The sequence below is a fragment of the Stegastes partitus genome, unplaced genomic scaffold (genome assembly GCF_000690725.1).
Source record: "Stegastes partitus isolate 25-593 unplaced genomic scaffold, Stegastes_partitus-1.0.2 Scaffold511, whole genome shotgun sequence".
Classification (NCBI taxonomy): Eukaryota; Metazoa; Chordata; class Actinopteri; family Pomacentridae; genus Stegastes; species Stegastes partitus.
In genome coordinates this window covers 255,894-271,944 of record NW_007578242.1, presented here as the reverse complement: position 1 = coordinate 271,944, position 16,051 = coordinate 255,894, and the positions used below count along the sequence as shown (strand labels likewise).

At 42.1% G+C, this 16,051-nt stretch overlaps 1 protein-coding gene across 1 annotated transcript in view; it reads left to right on the top strand.

The window, feature by feature from the left end:
• sacs2 (sacsin molecular chaperone 2) overlaps positions 1-15,584 on the top strand; it is a 20,656-nt gene extending 5,072 nt beyond the window's left edge. Inside the window, exons 2-5 of the mRNA XM_008287661.1 lie at positions 209-355; positions 640-2,071; positions 3,693-3,781; positions 3,900-15,584. Of these exons, the coding sequence (XP_008285883.1) occupies positions 678-2,071; positions 3,693-3,781; positions 3,900-14,830 (12,414 nt within the window). The 5' untranslated portion in view covers positions 209-355; positions 640-677 and the 3' untranslated portion in view covers positions 14,831-15,584. The remainder of the gene's footprint in view (positions 1-208; positions 356-639; positions 2,072-3,692; positions 3,782-3,899) is intronic.
• The last annotated feature ends 467 nt before the right edge of the window (positions 15,585-16,051 follow it).

Here is a 16,051-nt window from a genome sequence, read left to right as displayed (position 1 = left end):
TTACTTTGGTTTCATCTGATTAAGGAATGTGTTCTCAGTAATAATCAGACTTCCGTCCACGTCCTTTAGTGAAAATACCAGCAGGCAGTTCTTTTTTGGAAGAGCAAGGAATGGATGCTGTCCTTAGACGAAAATTTTATGGAATATTGTTCACACAGAAACTACAAAAATTACATCTTTGGAACTTTTTTTTTTTTTCTTTGCAAAGGTCCTGCTCTCTATGCCTACAACAATGCAGCATTCACTGATGATGACTGGAAGGGAATTCAGAGGGCAGGACGGAGCATCAAGCGCGATGACCCAAACAAAGTCGGGAGGTTTGGAATCGGCTTCAACTCTATTTACCACACAACAGGTAAAATTATGTATCCTTACCACTCACATACCTAACAGTCTAACTTTAACTCTCAGAACCCAAGTAAATTTCTGGGCAGTTTTGCTCTTTTCACATTTTCAGTTACTGTGGGCTCATTTTTCTCTGCAGTATAAAGTCCTTTCTGTTCTTACGATGTGTACCTATGACAAATGTTGTCGTTTTGGAGATTCTTCTAAAGACAAAGTGTCTTTCGGCCCCACTGGCGGGTTTTAATGTTCAGAGGGTTAATCTTAAAGAACATACTTGCTTTACTTTGTTTACAGATGTGCCAAGTATATTCAGTTCAGGACACCTTGGCTCGATGGACCCTCAAGAAAACATATTTGGAGAAGGAAGGAAAGGGTTTCTGTGGTCTCTGGATGATGCCGAACACCAAGAAGCTCTGATGAATATGCGTGATCAGTTCCAGCCCTTTCGAGATATAGTGTCACTTGTAAGCGAGCAAGAGTGGTCCAAAGTGGTTCTGGAGGATCAGCACTTTGAAGGGACGATTTTCAGATTCCCTTTACGCAATGAGACATCAGAAATTTCAGATAACCTGTATGACTCCAACAAGGTGGTTGAGCTTTTTGATAGCTTTATTGCAGATGCACACTTGAGTCTCCTGTTCTTGAGAAATGTGACCTCTGTGTCCTTGATACACATAAATGCAGATGGCGCTGTTAACACCAGACTTCAAGTGAAATCCTCAGTCCCCACAGAAGTCGTTTTGGAGACGGAAGATGAGTCAATCGTTGAGGGTTCAACTAGGTTCAAACAGATAAGTCTCAGTTCAGAAAACCACAAAGCAACCAAGTGGCTTGTGACAACATGTACCATGAGAGAGGGCAATGTAGATGAGCTTGATGTCCTCGCAAAAAAGTTGAGCTTTTTCCCTCAGGTTGACTTGGCATTCCCTTGTGGAGAGAAGAGAGACAGTAGTGACAGTAGACTGAGCTGCTTTCTCCCCCTCCCGAACAATGAATCCAACAAGACAGGACTCCCAGTGTATGTCAACGCCTGCTTTGGCCTCACAGACAACAGAAGACACATCAAGTGGCAAGAGGAGGACCAGAAGCATGACGAGCATGCTTTGTGGAATGAACTGCTGATGAGGGAGGTGCTGCCACAAGCATATGTCATGATCATTCAAGACGCCATCAAACTTGCCCAAGAATCTCTTCTCCCCGTCTCTTCCGTGTATGATCTGTGGCCAGACATCGCCCGTGTACAACACAAAGACAAATGGTACGCTGTGGCTCTGGATGTTTTTCAGCACTTATTCAGACAGAATGTGGCACTTCTCTCTCTCGCCAAAGACGAAACAAAGTTTGTCCCTCCATCAGAAGCTGTGTTCCCCTGCAATGGCCCAACAAGCACTGATATATTGTCTGCCATCAAAAGGACTCTGGTTTCCTGTGGAGAAAATCTTGTCACTTTACCAGCCAGCGTCGCAAGAGCCATAAAGGAGGCTTATCCATACCACGCCACCCTAAAACATGTGACTCCAACTCTGCTCAGGCACATTCTCAGCGAGAACGGCGTGCATAGCATCACTAGAGACGACAAACTTTGTCTTTTGGAGTACGTTTTGGGCGATGAGAATTACGAGGAGCTTGAGGATCTTCAGCTGCTTCCACTCAGCGACGGCTCCTTCAGATGCTTCACGGACAGAGAGGAGGACACCGCTTTGATTGACAGCGACAAATTTCCAAGGTAGGGCTTGAATTTGTAGTATTTTTTTTCTACATAAAAAATATTTAAAATGTCTATTTGCTGTTTGTTACTATTTTAAATCAGCATATTATGTTGGCCATGGATGTTGTTGGCATCCATGGGAGGGAAAAGCCTCCTTCGTCCTCTGTTGTTGGACACTTTGTTGTGTACAGGCAAAATAATTACAGTTGCAGTTTTGACCACTAATCAGAGCAAAATGAAGAATAAACAATGCAGCGTTTGCTTTGTTCAGCTGTAGGTTGTTAGTCAGACCCCAGTTATAAAAGCAGATGATGATTGAATGATGAATTATTTAAAAATGACAGTTCTAGCAATCTGCACAACTTCTGTTCCAGACGGTCTTGATTTGAGGCGGGAATTTTGTTGTGCTGTTCGGTGACAGTTAATATTAGTAACTTTCTTTTTTTTTTTAACATTTGGGGCAGTGACACAGACTCATATTGTCTGACTCATAATATTAACATATTACCACCTCAAAAGGTTTTTAATGGTGAGCCTGATAGCAAACTATTTACACATCCCAGTTAATTTAAAGTAGAATATTGTGAATAAAACTTTTGTAATGGCTAAATTCAACGTTGTTCTCCGTTATTAATTAGGAGGGAACCAACAGAGCTAAATGTGAAAATTAACTCCAAATTAATGCTAATGTGTCTTTCTGTCTACTAAAAGTCCAGAATAAACTAATAAACAAATTTGCAGTGGTGAAAAGTAACTAATTACATGTACTAAACATTTTATGCTACCTTGTACGTCTACTCCACTACATTTCAAAGGGTAGGATTGTGCTTTCTGCTCAACTACATTTATTTGACAAATTTAGTTACTTTTAAAATAAAAATCTTTTACAATGGCAGTATAACAAGCTTTTTACAGTGCAACACTCTGGTACAGATTAAAAACGTGTTCTACAACTTTTTTTGGCTTCTGACTTATTACAAAAAGTAGTGTGTGTTGTGGTCACATCAGATGTACATGAGTTGTTAACAGCTTTTTTTCCTCGAAACCTCAATTAATGTTCAAATAATCAAATAGCCGATGAAAAAACAAATCAAAGACTAGCAAACAAGACCAAAACAGAAAACTGATCTGTGTATCAAAAGTTAGTATTTTCTTCTTTCATCTCTTCCTAATCATCTCAAATTTATCCGCACGTAAAACTGTACACAAAGCAGTTTAAACAAGCTCCATGCACCTCCAGCAGAACCAACAGGAACATGCTGCTGACACACTGATGCTTCAGTGTTAATCTCATGTTGTCATATATCATAATCGATCTGCCAGTGGACTTTTACTGATATTGGAGTAGTTTGACTTTGCTGTACAGCTGCTTGTACTTTAGTAAAGCCTCTGAACACTTTGTTCACTACTAAAAACATGACATTGTTCACTGTAATTTACTGAAATGATACATGCTGTCAGTAGTTGTTCCCAAAAATCCATCAGTGGTGACGGACTCGTGCTTACTTGCCTCAGTATAATATTTACCAGTTGCTACTGTTTTACTTCTGTTAGACTGGATTCACATTGGAGAAGAATATCCTTTTTTGGTCACTTTATTAAAAAATGTCCTCGCTGAACAAACCTATCTTTTGTGCAGAGTCTTGCTGCCGTTCTGTGAACACCTCTTCATCCCACATGATCTCAGTTCAGCCTGCAGTACCCGTCTGAAAGAACTGGCCAGCAGAAGTAAGTTATTTGATAGAATCCAGGGATATCAGAGTTGTCTGCATGTGCCATCTTCATGCTTTGGTACTATACATGCATATATTTAAACAGATTATCTTCCCAAAACCTTTATTTTCAGATTTTTTCAACGTCATCAACATTGATGCAAACCATGTGGCCGAATATACAAGAAGGTATTTGCCACAGGACTGGAAGCAGACGGGGACACAGCATGTCATCTGGGACAACAACAACAGTCAGCATCCACCGTTAAACTGGTTTCAAGACTTCTGGAAGTTTCTCAATGCTAACTTCAATGAGTTAAGTCCCTTCACTGAAATACCGTTGATACCAGTCAGTCCTCTGTCTGTCAGTCAGCCTGTGTCAGTAGCCAAACTACAGCAGAACACAACTCTCATTTTTCAGAGAAGCAAGCAGATTAGTTTGCCAGACCAGATAGCTCAGTTGGTGAATGACGTAGGTGGCACAGTGGTGAGAGGAAATGAGTGGCTCAGACACGAAGACCTCGACTCTTATGTGCTCTACCCATCTCCAAGGAGCGTCCTGAACATCCTCATGAACTTAGATTCTCAGCATCTCATCACAGAGCTCAAGAGCACATCTCACAGAGCACGAGAAGAACTGAAAGATTATCTTTCTCATCTGGATTCTATCTCAGACAGAGAAAAAGTCTTTCTCTCAAAGTTGCCCCTGTTTCAAACCATGAAAGGATTCTGCGTCGCAGCTCAGTCAAAACAAGCTGTGCTACTGATTTCTGGCCTAACAGTACCGACAGAGCTCCCCATGCCTGACTCAGTTATCCAGTGTGCTACTGAGGCTGATCACAGGCTGTTAAAGCTGCTGAATGTTAATCTCTTGGACACAGCTGAAGCAGCCAATGTCCTCATCGACTGTATTGAGAAAGGGGTTTGCAGCAGTGAAGACACTGAGAATATAATGACTTGGATTTTGCAGCATGGTAACATCCTTTTCTCTCAAAATCAGTCCTTGAAAAGCAAATGCAAGAACTTGAAGTTCATTGAAGTGAATGGAGAGCTCAGAAAGACCTCCAGCTTTTTGGATCCAAGAATTCAAACTTTTGAAGTCCTCTTTGAGTCAGACTTCTTCCCCCCATCTTCGTATACTCATATACCGCAGATGCTGGAAAGCCTAACAGATCTTGGTTTGCTAAGTAAAGAAACAGATTTATCCCCTGAGCATTTGCTGCATGCTGCCACACAGATTGATAAACTGCGTGTGGACTCTCAAACTGAGGCTCTCAAAAGAGCTCAGGTTCTCTTGGAAATGTTGGATGCAAATGATCTACTGTCAAAGTTTTCTCATGAACAGCTTCATCAGCTCAAAATGCTAAAATGGGTCCCATGTAATCAACCTGGAGCTGACAAATTAAGTGATGGCCATCAGAGATCTTGTTTCTTTTGCCCAGATGAAATACGAGATTCTGCATACGAGGACATTGTTGGACATGTAATGCCGCTGGTGAGAAAGCTCAGTGACAGAGTTTGCAACAAACTTGGTCTAAAACGTCCACCCCCTCCTGAAAAAGTGATTCAGAATTTGTCAGTCTTGGCATCAGAAGCACAGAAAATGGGTGATCCTGACACAAATTTGGATTTCAAAAGAAAGTTGCACAGCATTTACAAACACATGCAAGAAAACATCTCTGTATTCACAGCAGCAATGAACAAGGAGACACCCTGGCTGTGGACTCACAACCAGTTTGTTTCACCACAAGACCTGGTTCTCGACTACCCATGTAATCTAGATCTGAGCGCTTACATTGGGAAAGTGCCAAAAGAATTTTTGCCATACAAAAAGTTGCTCCAGAAGTTTGGCCTGAGAGAATTCCTTTCAGATAAGGAAATTTATGGCATTCTTCACTTGATCCAGCAAACCATTGAAGCAAGGCAACAGCCACTTGCAACTTCCTCTGAGATAAAGGTGTCAATCGAAATTCTGAACTGGCTGTGGAGAGAGAGGAAGCCAGTTCTGGATGACATCCCAGTGCCAGTGATTGTAGAGGGGGAACAGTTTACCCTTAAACCACGGTCAGCAGCAGTCTTCTGCGATGTAAGCAGAAATGGGCTGAAAGAACTTCAGCACAGTGAAGAGGAAATGTATGTCTTACATGAGGAAATTCCAAAAGCAACGGCTGAATGGTTAAAAATTGAGTTTCTCAGTACCTACATTCTCAGTCCAGAGGATGTAGGTGCTGGAGACGAAATGGGAATAGAGCAATGTGGACAGTCTGAATCAATAACAATGAGGATCAAGAACATTCTTAAAGAGTATGATGAAGACAGTGACATCTTCAAAGAGCTTATTCAAAATGCAGAGGATGCTGGAGCACAGGCCTGTAAATTCTTGGTGGATTTCAGAGTCCACAAAGATGCCCCTGAAAGTCTCATTGACCCTGATATGGCTCTTTGTCAGGGACCTTGTCTTTGGGCTTTTAATAATCAGCAGTTCACAGCTGAAGACTGGAAAAACATTGTCAGAGTTGGCTCTGCCTCAAAGGAAAACCAAGTGGAGAAAATTGGAAAGTTTGGACTTGGATTCAATACTGTCTATCATGTGACAGATATCCCCTCCATCCTCAGTGGCAACCATCTTCTCATTCTTGATCCGAATGTAACTCACCTTACAAAGCATATCAAACACAAAACAAATCCTGGAATCAAGCTGGATCTCTCTCTCAAAAGACTTTTTCATTGGTTTCCTGGTCAGTTTGGACCATATGAACGCATTTTTGACTGCGCTTTCACAAAACAAAGTCCTCCTAAACCCTATCCTGGCACTCTGATCAAACTACCTTTCCGAAGTGAAGAAGAGGCTCTCAGGTCAGAAATCAGCACAAACGTGTATCAAAAACACGACATCATTGCTTTCCAACAGCACCTAACAAAGAATTCACAAACTCACCTGCTTTTTCTGAAGAACATCAATACATTGTCTCTGCAAAACATGTCAAACAATGCATCAACACCACCAAGAGATGACGAAATAAAAACCGTCCTCACTGTCTCCAAAACCACTGTGAGGACAATGACGATTCCTGATGAAAGCAGTGTGTCAAAGCAGTGTCAAGCAGAGAAGTCACTGATGGAACTTGATGGTAAATGCAAAGAGGTAATTGACTGCTGCACAATCAGCTTCATCCAGATAACCAGCAAGCAGTCTGATGTGAATGAAGTCCAATGCTGGCTCCTGTACAACTGCTTTGGAACACACCAGTCCTTGAAAATGGCCTTTCAAGAAAACAAGCACGCTAAGTTCTCTTTGCCCATTGGTGGGGTTGCCGTGCCTTTGCAAAACGACCCAGAAACTGGGAAATTGTCAGCAATGCAAACAAATCTTGTTGGACAGGCATTTTGCTTCCTCCCTCTTCCAATTCAAACAGGTCTTCCAGTCAATGTAAATGGAACATTTGCTGTGACAAGCAACCGCAAAGGTCTGTGGGAAAGTGGAGTGAAAAATGAGTGGAACAAGGCTCTTCTTCAGGATCCGGTGGTGAACGCCTACGTTACTGCCCTCTTGGCATTAAAGAAAATGTCTGAAAACAATCAACTGGAGGCTTACTCTTACCACACCTATTGGCCTGACAGGGAGAAAGTGAGTGCAACTTTCAAGCCTTTGGTGGATGCGTTTTACTCAGCCATTGCTCAGGCCTCCACTGGCCTAGAGCTCTTTAGTGATGGAGAACATTGGTGCTCAATGAACAATGCCATATTTCTACATGAAAGCATTGAAGAGAAGAAAGACATCAGCGCACTTGCAGCGCAGGTGTGCAAGAAATATGCAAAAACACCCAACCATGTTGTTCCTCTTCCACAGTGGTTGAGAAATAGCTTCCAACAGGCTGGCCTTGAAAAGGTTTTGCAAAACAGGACATGGAACTGGGAGAAGTTTTACCAAGAAGCAGTGTTCAAAAACCTCAGTACCTTGGACCCTAAGACTAGAGATACTCTTGTGCTGCATGCCATTGACCTTCATATCGAAGAACTTGACAGTCTGCTGGTCAGCTATCCATGCATACCCACAACGGATGGACAGCTCCAGTATATCAAGAAACTTGTGAATCCATCAGGGAGGGCGGCCTGTCTTTTTGAACCAGAAGAGGGACGCTTGCTTGGTGGTACCAAAAAGGACTTTTGTTCCCCAGAAAGGATCAAACGCTTGTCTGAGCTTGGAATGGCCAGTGATTATCTTCCATTGGAGGACATCACAGAGAAAGCAGCCACAGTGACTCAGACCTGGAGTGTTGACAAAAAGAAAGCATATGTGCGTTTAAAGTGCCTTCTTGAACTTATGAAGGATCACCTGTACGATGAAGACTCAGTTCACTGGGACACACTGAGGATGACTGCATTTCTCCCAGCATATTACCCCGGTGACACAAAAATGGAAGGAATTTTAGCACTTCAAAGGCCCATCGATGTTTTCAGTGACAGTTGCTCCCTACTCGTCAACATGACACAACACGTGCTGGATCATACCAACCTGAAAATTCACAACACTGATCCAGTCCTACAAGCTTTGGGAGTTCACAGCAGTCCAGAGCCAGTGACAGTGCTTCAGCAGCTCCAAGAAGCTTCCAAGAAATCTGAATCAATGGACACATCTGTGCTTCACAAAATAGCCTTTGACTGCTACAGGTTTCTAAATCAGTGGATCGGGGACTTTGGGAATACCCCTATCATTTCGCAGTCAGCAAATTCATTCCCATTCATTCTTGTTGGCAGTACATTTGTAAATGTCAGCTGTGTCGCTGAAAACGAACAGTTTGAAGCAAAGCCCTATCTCCATGTACTTCCACCTGCCTTCTCTAATTTCAGGGATCTCTGGGAAAGTGTAGGTGTTCAAAAGAAGTTTACAGTTGATCAGTTTCTAACTGTGCTCCAGGAGCTGCGCTCTCGACATGGAAACAAGACCCTGCCAAAGAAGGATCTATCAATTTGCCACACAATACTAACCAAAGGGATATACGAGGCCAAAGTAAAAACATCAGGAGATTGTCTGATACCCAATCAGCATGGAGTTTTACAGCCTGCAAATGAGCTGATTTACAATGACAGCCCATGGATGCCAGTTGCTTCAGATGTCACATTATGTCACGAGGATATCTCACGTGCAATGGCTCGTCACTTTGGAATCAAAACAACCAGGCATCACACTCTGCAAAACCACGTCAATGACAGCCTTTCCCAATTTGCTTTCTCTTTTGAACAGCAGGAAGAACTAACTGTTCGAATAAAGAACATAATTTCATCTTATCCATCGAAGAAGGACATCCTTAAAGAGCTAATTCAAAATGCTGATGACGCAGAGGCAACAGAGATTCACTTCATTTGGGACAAACGACAGCATGGCAAAGAAAAAACATTTGGAAAGAAATGGAACCATCTACAGGGTCCAGCACTTTGCGTGTTCAACAACAAAGTGTTTTCTGATGCTGACCTGCGTGGCATTCAACAGCTGGGTGAAGGAGGAAAGCACAATTCCCCAGGGAAGATAGGAAAATATGGAGTTGGTTTCAACTCTGTTTACCATCTGACGGACTGCCCTTCCATCCTAACTGGAGATGAAAGACTTTGCATTTTTGATCCCAATCAGAAATACATTGAGAAACATTCAGACAAACCACAGTACGGCATTGGCTATAACCTAGCTGACGAAGTAAAGAAGATGTATGTAGATGTCTACAAGTCTTATCTCCCAGACACTTTTTGTCTTGAAAAGGGCACCATGTTCCGATTACCTCTGAGGATGGGTATCAATGCAAACAGCTCCAAAATATCACAGCAAGGAATCACTGACCATGACATGAAGGAGCTGTGCTCTGCTCTGGCTGAAGACCCCGAAGGACTCATTCTGTTTCTGAGAAACATCTGCAAAATAAAAGTCCATGAAATCAATGAACACTCAGGAAAACTTAAAACCATCTTTGTGGTTGAAAAGAGTCTGCCAGAGACAAGCAGAAAAGAAAAAGAGACTTTTGTAAAACAACTACAAACTGCTCTACAATCTGACACACCAGCAACCCCACACAAGACTTTTTATGAAACCTTGATTTCCACCTCAGACAAGAGACAAAGTAAATGGATCATTGCAGAGCAGTTTGGCTCATTCAAAGACAGTGTTGAAATGACAGACAAACTTCCCCAAGCAGCATTAGCTGCACGAGTAAGCACAAAGACTTCACACCCACTACCATCTGGGTACATAGATTTTAATGGAGCAGCCTTTTGTTCACTTCCTTTGCCAGGGAAAACGGGACTGCCAGTGCATGTCAATGGAAACTTTGAGGTAGATTCTGCCAGGAGGGGTCTTTGGAGGGAAGATGGCCAAAGTGTGAAAGCAAACTGGAATGAGTCTTTGAAACAGAACATCATTGCTCCACTATATGCAGATCTCCTGTATTGCATCAGCCGTCGCATTGCAGACAAGAAGGTGTCTCTTGCACAACTTGAATCTCGTTTCAGGGACTCATACTTGTGTTTTTGGCCAACTTCATCGAAAGGTGTTGGTCCGGAGTGGCACGAAATGATACACGAGGTATACAGATCAATTAAAGAAAAATGCCTCGATGTGATCCCAGTGTTGAGGAGCTCAACACGTGAAATTGCAGGACGAGAAATTAAAGAGTACTCTTTTGACTGGTGTGACGTCAGCAAAACAGAATCTGTTGAGGCACCTTACCTGACACACTTAGAACGTGACCAAATTAATACCATTCTGGAGGATCTTGGAATGAAACTGGTTCCTTTTTCCACAAAGATGCTCAAGATTTGGAACAGTTTTAAATCTGCTAACATTCAGGTGAAAGATGTCAGTCCCAGCAGTGTGCGGACTTTCCTAAGAGACAAACCACTGAATGATCCAACCCAAACAGATGAGGATTTACCGTTGCACATAACTGCCACTCTGATCAAAGATGAAACAAGATGTTCTGAGCTCTTGAGATTTTGCTTAAAAGATTCCAGCTCGCAAAAGGTCACTGAGGACAATTCCAGTTCATTCAATGGGCTTCCACTTCTTCTCACAAGAGATAAAGTTTTGAGAGTGTTTAACTCTCAATCTCCCAAGTGGATCTCAAGATATGATGATCTTTTCATTGGCTATGGGGACCAGTTTGCAAATGGTAAGACAAACTGGGAACACATTGAACTTCTACAAACTTTAAACCTTGTCAAAGAATTGACAGTTCCCTGCTCAGCTGAATATTTGAAGCCGCTGATTCAGCAACATCTTCAGCCCTGTGATGTTGACCCAAGCAGTGGTCTTCATATCCCAAATGAGAACATGTTGAAGTGGCTGAAATTACTTTGGAAGTTCTTAACAAGTCAAATCCATCCTGCACCATTTCGTGATGGTCTGACATTAAGCCATGTGAGGAGCCTGTTCAGTGACTGCTGCATTTTACCTGTTGTGTGTCCAAGGTTGAACAACAAGCACTTGCTGCAAACAATGAAGGACATGTCCAGCGTGATTCCAACTACCTTAGAAAAAGAGATACCAAACATCCTCCTAAAACTTGGTTTTATGAGGCTTGATATTGTCTTCTTCTTTGATGTAGACCGAGAGGCAACTTCCCTGCTCAACCCAGAACTCCTGAATGTGACAGACAAAAGCTCAGTGTTGGACCAGGTCTGCAATCTGAACCACTCAGAATTTTCCAAGCTTTCAAATGAAGAGATGAATAAGTTTCAGAACTTCCTGCAGTCTGGAGTATCCGACTCCAAAAACAGTCAAGAATACAAGAGGAAGCTGAAATCCTTACCGATATTTGAAACAACCCACGGTTGCCGAGTAAGGATTGATGGACCGAAACAAGTATTTGTCCTCCACTGCACGTATTCAGAGATATTTCCAGATCTGTTTAGCTTGCCTGACATCAACAGCATTTTTCTCAAGAACAACCCAGAGAACTGCAATCTGTCACAAATGCTGAAAATTCCAGTTCTGAAGGATTCGGAGTATTTCATGAAGTTCATTCTGCCTGCTGTACACAAACTCGAAGAGAGACAGATTCTTCACTGCCTCAAGCTGGTGTTGTCACTGCAGTACAGTCTGGATTTCTCTCAGTACAGGGACAAAATCCTCTCTGAAATGAAGACAGTGAAACTGATTCGCAGTTCTCAAGGTAGATTGGAGACCGCATCATACTACTTTGATGACGATGTTGAGCTTTACAAGAGAATGCTGCCCCAAGAGAAGTTTGTGCCAGAGAGATTTTGGACTGAGTTGTGTGGAGAAGAGCGCTCTGAACGAAGACAAGCAAAAAATCTGGTCAAAGAACTTGGAATGAGGCATGTTGTGTCAGAAGATGACATAATAAATTTTGCACAACAGTTGGAGTCGGAAGCAAAAGGAAACAGCAAACTTGACGATTTGAAGCGGAAATCATCATTAATTTTCCGCGAAGCTTTGACTAAAGCGAGCAAAAATGAAGACAAAAACAAAGGGGAAAAGTTGCTAGAGAGAATAGCCGACATCAAGTTCATTTTTCCAGTGGGGATTCAAAAGGAACTGTGCAACTATCACCAACCATTTGCTGCAGAGGGAACTACTGTTAAGATCAGAGGATCTTTGATTGAAAGTGATTCTAAGCATCGCGAACTGATTTGGTCCTCAATGCCAATTATTCATTTTCCAGTTTACAAGTCAGAGAAGCTGCTAAAAATGATGAAAAATGTAGGAGCCCATGAAACACCACCTTCAAACTGTGTAACCAGCAACATGAGGAACATTTGTCAGTCACCGTGTGAAACTGATCCGTTGATCAAAACCCGCGCAAATGTGTTTCGAGTTGCATATGCCTACTTGCAAGCAAATGGGTTTGATGGAGCGCAGTTGGCTGGACTTCCTGTTGTACTGGTGGAGAAAGACAAAGAACTTTTGAAAGCTGATGTTGTGTGTCTTTCACTTCCCGAGGATCTTGAGTTCAGACCATATTTGTACAAAATTCCTTCACAAGATGCCCTGTATAAAGAGTTCTTCAGAAAAATTGGTGTGCAGAATGAACCTACTGTAGCACACTACTGTAACGTTCTTGCAGCAGTTTATGCTGATTCCTGCGAGAAACCACAGCTCCAAGGAAACCAAAAGAAAACTGTACAGCGAGCTGTTGAGCAGTTGTTTCAGTGTATCAGTACTCAAAAAGTCCAGAATCTTATGGACAGTGTTAAAACTCTGTACCTTCCTGCAGTAGATGGTAAATTACACCCATCACACACACTCTACTACAACGACACTGTGTTTGAGATCAAAAGATTGGAAGAAGCGCTGGGGAATAAGTTCCTGTTGCTTGAGAAACTCAGTCAGTGTCATTTGGGCAGGGACGTCTATAAACATCATCGGCTGCTGAAACTGCTGCCTCAGAGATTTCAGCCTAAAATGCTGTCTCAGGTCACTGAGGAAAGAGTAGTGGAACTACACATGCAGCTTTGTGAACTTGAGACTGGTTGTGAATTTAGGGGATGGTTTGATAGACATCTCTCCTCAGGAGCATTTAGACATGGACTGATTTGTCTTATCAGAGAGCCGTCTCAGGGCAAAGTAACACAACAAGATGCTACTGCCATGTGTGAGAAGATTTTCGGCGGAATTCAGATTGTCTGCTGCAAAACCCTTGAAACGAAGCTATGGTTGGATAATCAGCCACTGGACAAAACTGCCAGCGAAACTGATGTCTTTGTCCACCGAGAGCAACAAGGGTGCATCTTTTACCTAAAACACAATGATGACATGGCCCCTAAAGTGTTAAATGAAGTAAACATGACATTGACAAAGGAGATTAATGCTCTCTTAGGCAACAGAATTGCATCAGATCACCTCTCAGTGCTCGGACAGCTTCTTATGTGTGACAATATCGAAGACGTTCAGAAAGCTCTGGCTAAGAACGGGATCCGTGACAGTGCTGAAAGTGAGAGCTTCCCCCATGGTCCACCGCCCCCTGGGACAGAGATTCCACAGGAATGGCACGATTCATTGGACATGAACATCCTCAACAACTTTGAAGAGGGGGAATATGTTGGCTACAGCGCTGACAACAAGTACATTTATGCAGTAATTGTTGAAGAACTTTCTGGGCAATCTGGACATTTGTCACAGAGATACAAAATAGAAATCGGAGAGGATGAGCCAGTTGAGGTCAGTTATCTTGACATTTACCAGTTTAAACGAGAAAAGAAGGTAAAACCAGCCTGCATGGAGGTGGAGCTCCTAGTGGGAGCCGTGCCACGTTCTTCCCAACCATCAACGAGTTCCTTACCAGCCTCTTTTGAAGAAGCTAAAAAGGAAATTGACAAATGTTTGGAAGAGATGTGGCTTCTTCCTAAAGAGGAGAGGGAGAAAGCCATCAAACGACTGTACCTGAGATGGCATCCTGACAAAAATCCCGACTGCGAATCTCTCGCCAATGAGGCATTCAAGTATTTGCTGAATCGCATTGATGAGCTCAGCACTGGCAAAAGCAAAGGCGCATCTGCAGGTCCGTCCTATTCGCATGGAAACTCAAATTTCAGAAACTTCTACTCACAATGGAATCAGGAGGCCAGGCATCACAGAAAAGGCCGAGAGAGATTCTATCGGGGCCATCATTCCTACAACTTTTGGACCTACAATGAAAACATTCCAAGGCCCAACAGAGAGGAGGCCGAGCGCTGGTGTAGACAGGCTCGCTGTGATCTCAATGCAGCTTCCGAAGAGACTGGCAAGGGGAATACAGAGTGGTGTCTGTTTAAAGTCCATCAAGCAGTGGAAAAGTCTCTCATAGCTGCAGCATACAAACGAAATGGTCAACAACCCAACAGCGGCTCAATTTCAGCCTTTGCTGATCAAGTTTCCTGCTACAGTCCTCTGCTGAGAGACCTGCCTCAGATTGTGAGAAAACTGAAGACGCTGGGAGTCGACCCCAAGAAGACCCAATATCCCAACCACCATCCATACCCTCACATTCCCAACGGACGGTTCAGCTCGGAGAACGAGACGCTGGCGCTGAACGAGGCGTCTGAGCTGCTCGATAAAGTAGAGGCGTACGTGAATTAGGGATTCAAGACAGACAGACATGTCGTGAGACTTTGCGACACGTTAAAATGCTGATTTCCAAAGCAGCTGTAAAGAAAACACCAACTTTAACTGGACGAACATGAACACAGTAGAAGTTCTAAAATGAAACTGTATGACTTTTGTTATGAAAATGTGCATTTTTTTTGTTTTTGTTGCATACATTTATGACTTATCATAGTGTCGTAGAGGACCCGTGTTATCACTGCACGACTTTGTTTTGGTTTGTTTTGATTTGAAGCTTCTCACTTATGATAATCTGCTAGTTTTATGTAATCAATGTTGAGATTTGTTATAAAAATGCAAATACCAAAGAATATTTTTCTCTCATGATGTAAACATTTATGACTACTCAGTGAGGACCAGTATAGTCACTGTTATGCTTTGTTAGGGTTCATAAAAACTTGCTAAAGGACCACATAATTACTGTATGACTGCTATGGGAATTAAAATTTTTTTAAAAATCAAGGATTCTTTTGATGTTATAAACAGGTATGACTACCACCTGAGGACCAAGAAAATATAATTTTGAGGTTTTTATAGATGCGGTTTGTTTCACAATGTTGTAAGCATGTATAACTATTTACAGAAAGCCAATGTAGTCTCTGGATAACTTTGTTATGAAGGTGCAGTTGTAAAAGGCATTTTGTCACCATTAATCCACTGTTTGTCTCGGTACCTTTTACTTTTGAAATTTAAAAAAAAAAAGAAAAGAAAATAAAGGATGAAACTGCAATTCTTGTATTGTTATTTTTGTTTAAATCACAGTAAGATGGGTAGTATTACTGCAGGTTATAAGTTTAGAACTTTTGCTCCCTTTATCTTTTTGCTGATGATATATATTCAAGCAGTCTTAAAGGTAAAAGAAAAAAAATATTTGACTGATGTAAGTAAACTTTTAGAAGACCCATTCCCAGGTTTTTCCACTTGTATAACTGTTTTTGAATCTGTCATACACGTAATTCATTGTTTGTTGAGTTTGTTGTTGATGAGCTCGTTTGAGCAAGACGTGTGCGTCAGTAAATGCTGCTAATATCTTCACTCAAGATCTTTATGAATATTACCTAAAGGTTGGGTAAAGATTGCGTCGCCGTTGCAGCGTAAATCCTAAAAACTGTGTAAGAAAGACAAAGTTTTGTAATTAAACTTTAAAGGCTGCATACTGTTAGTTGAAAGTAGAATTTAGTGATTTTGGCTGATTAA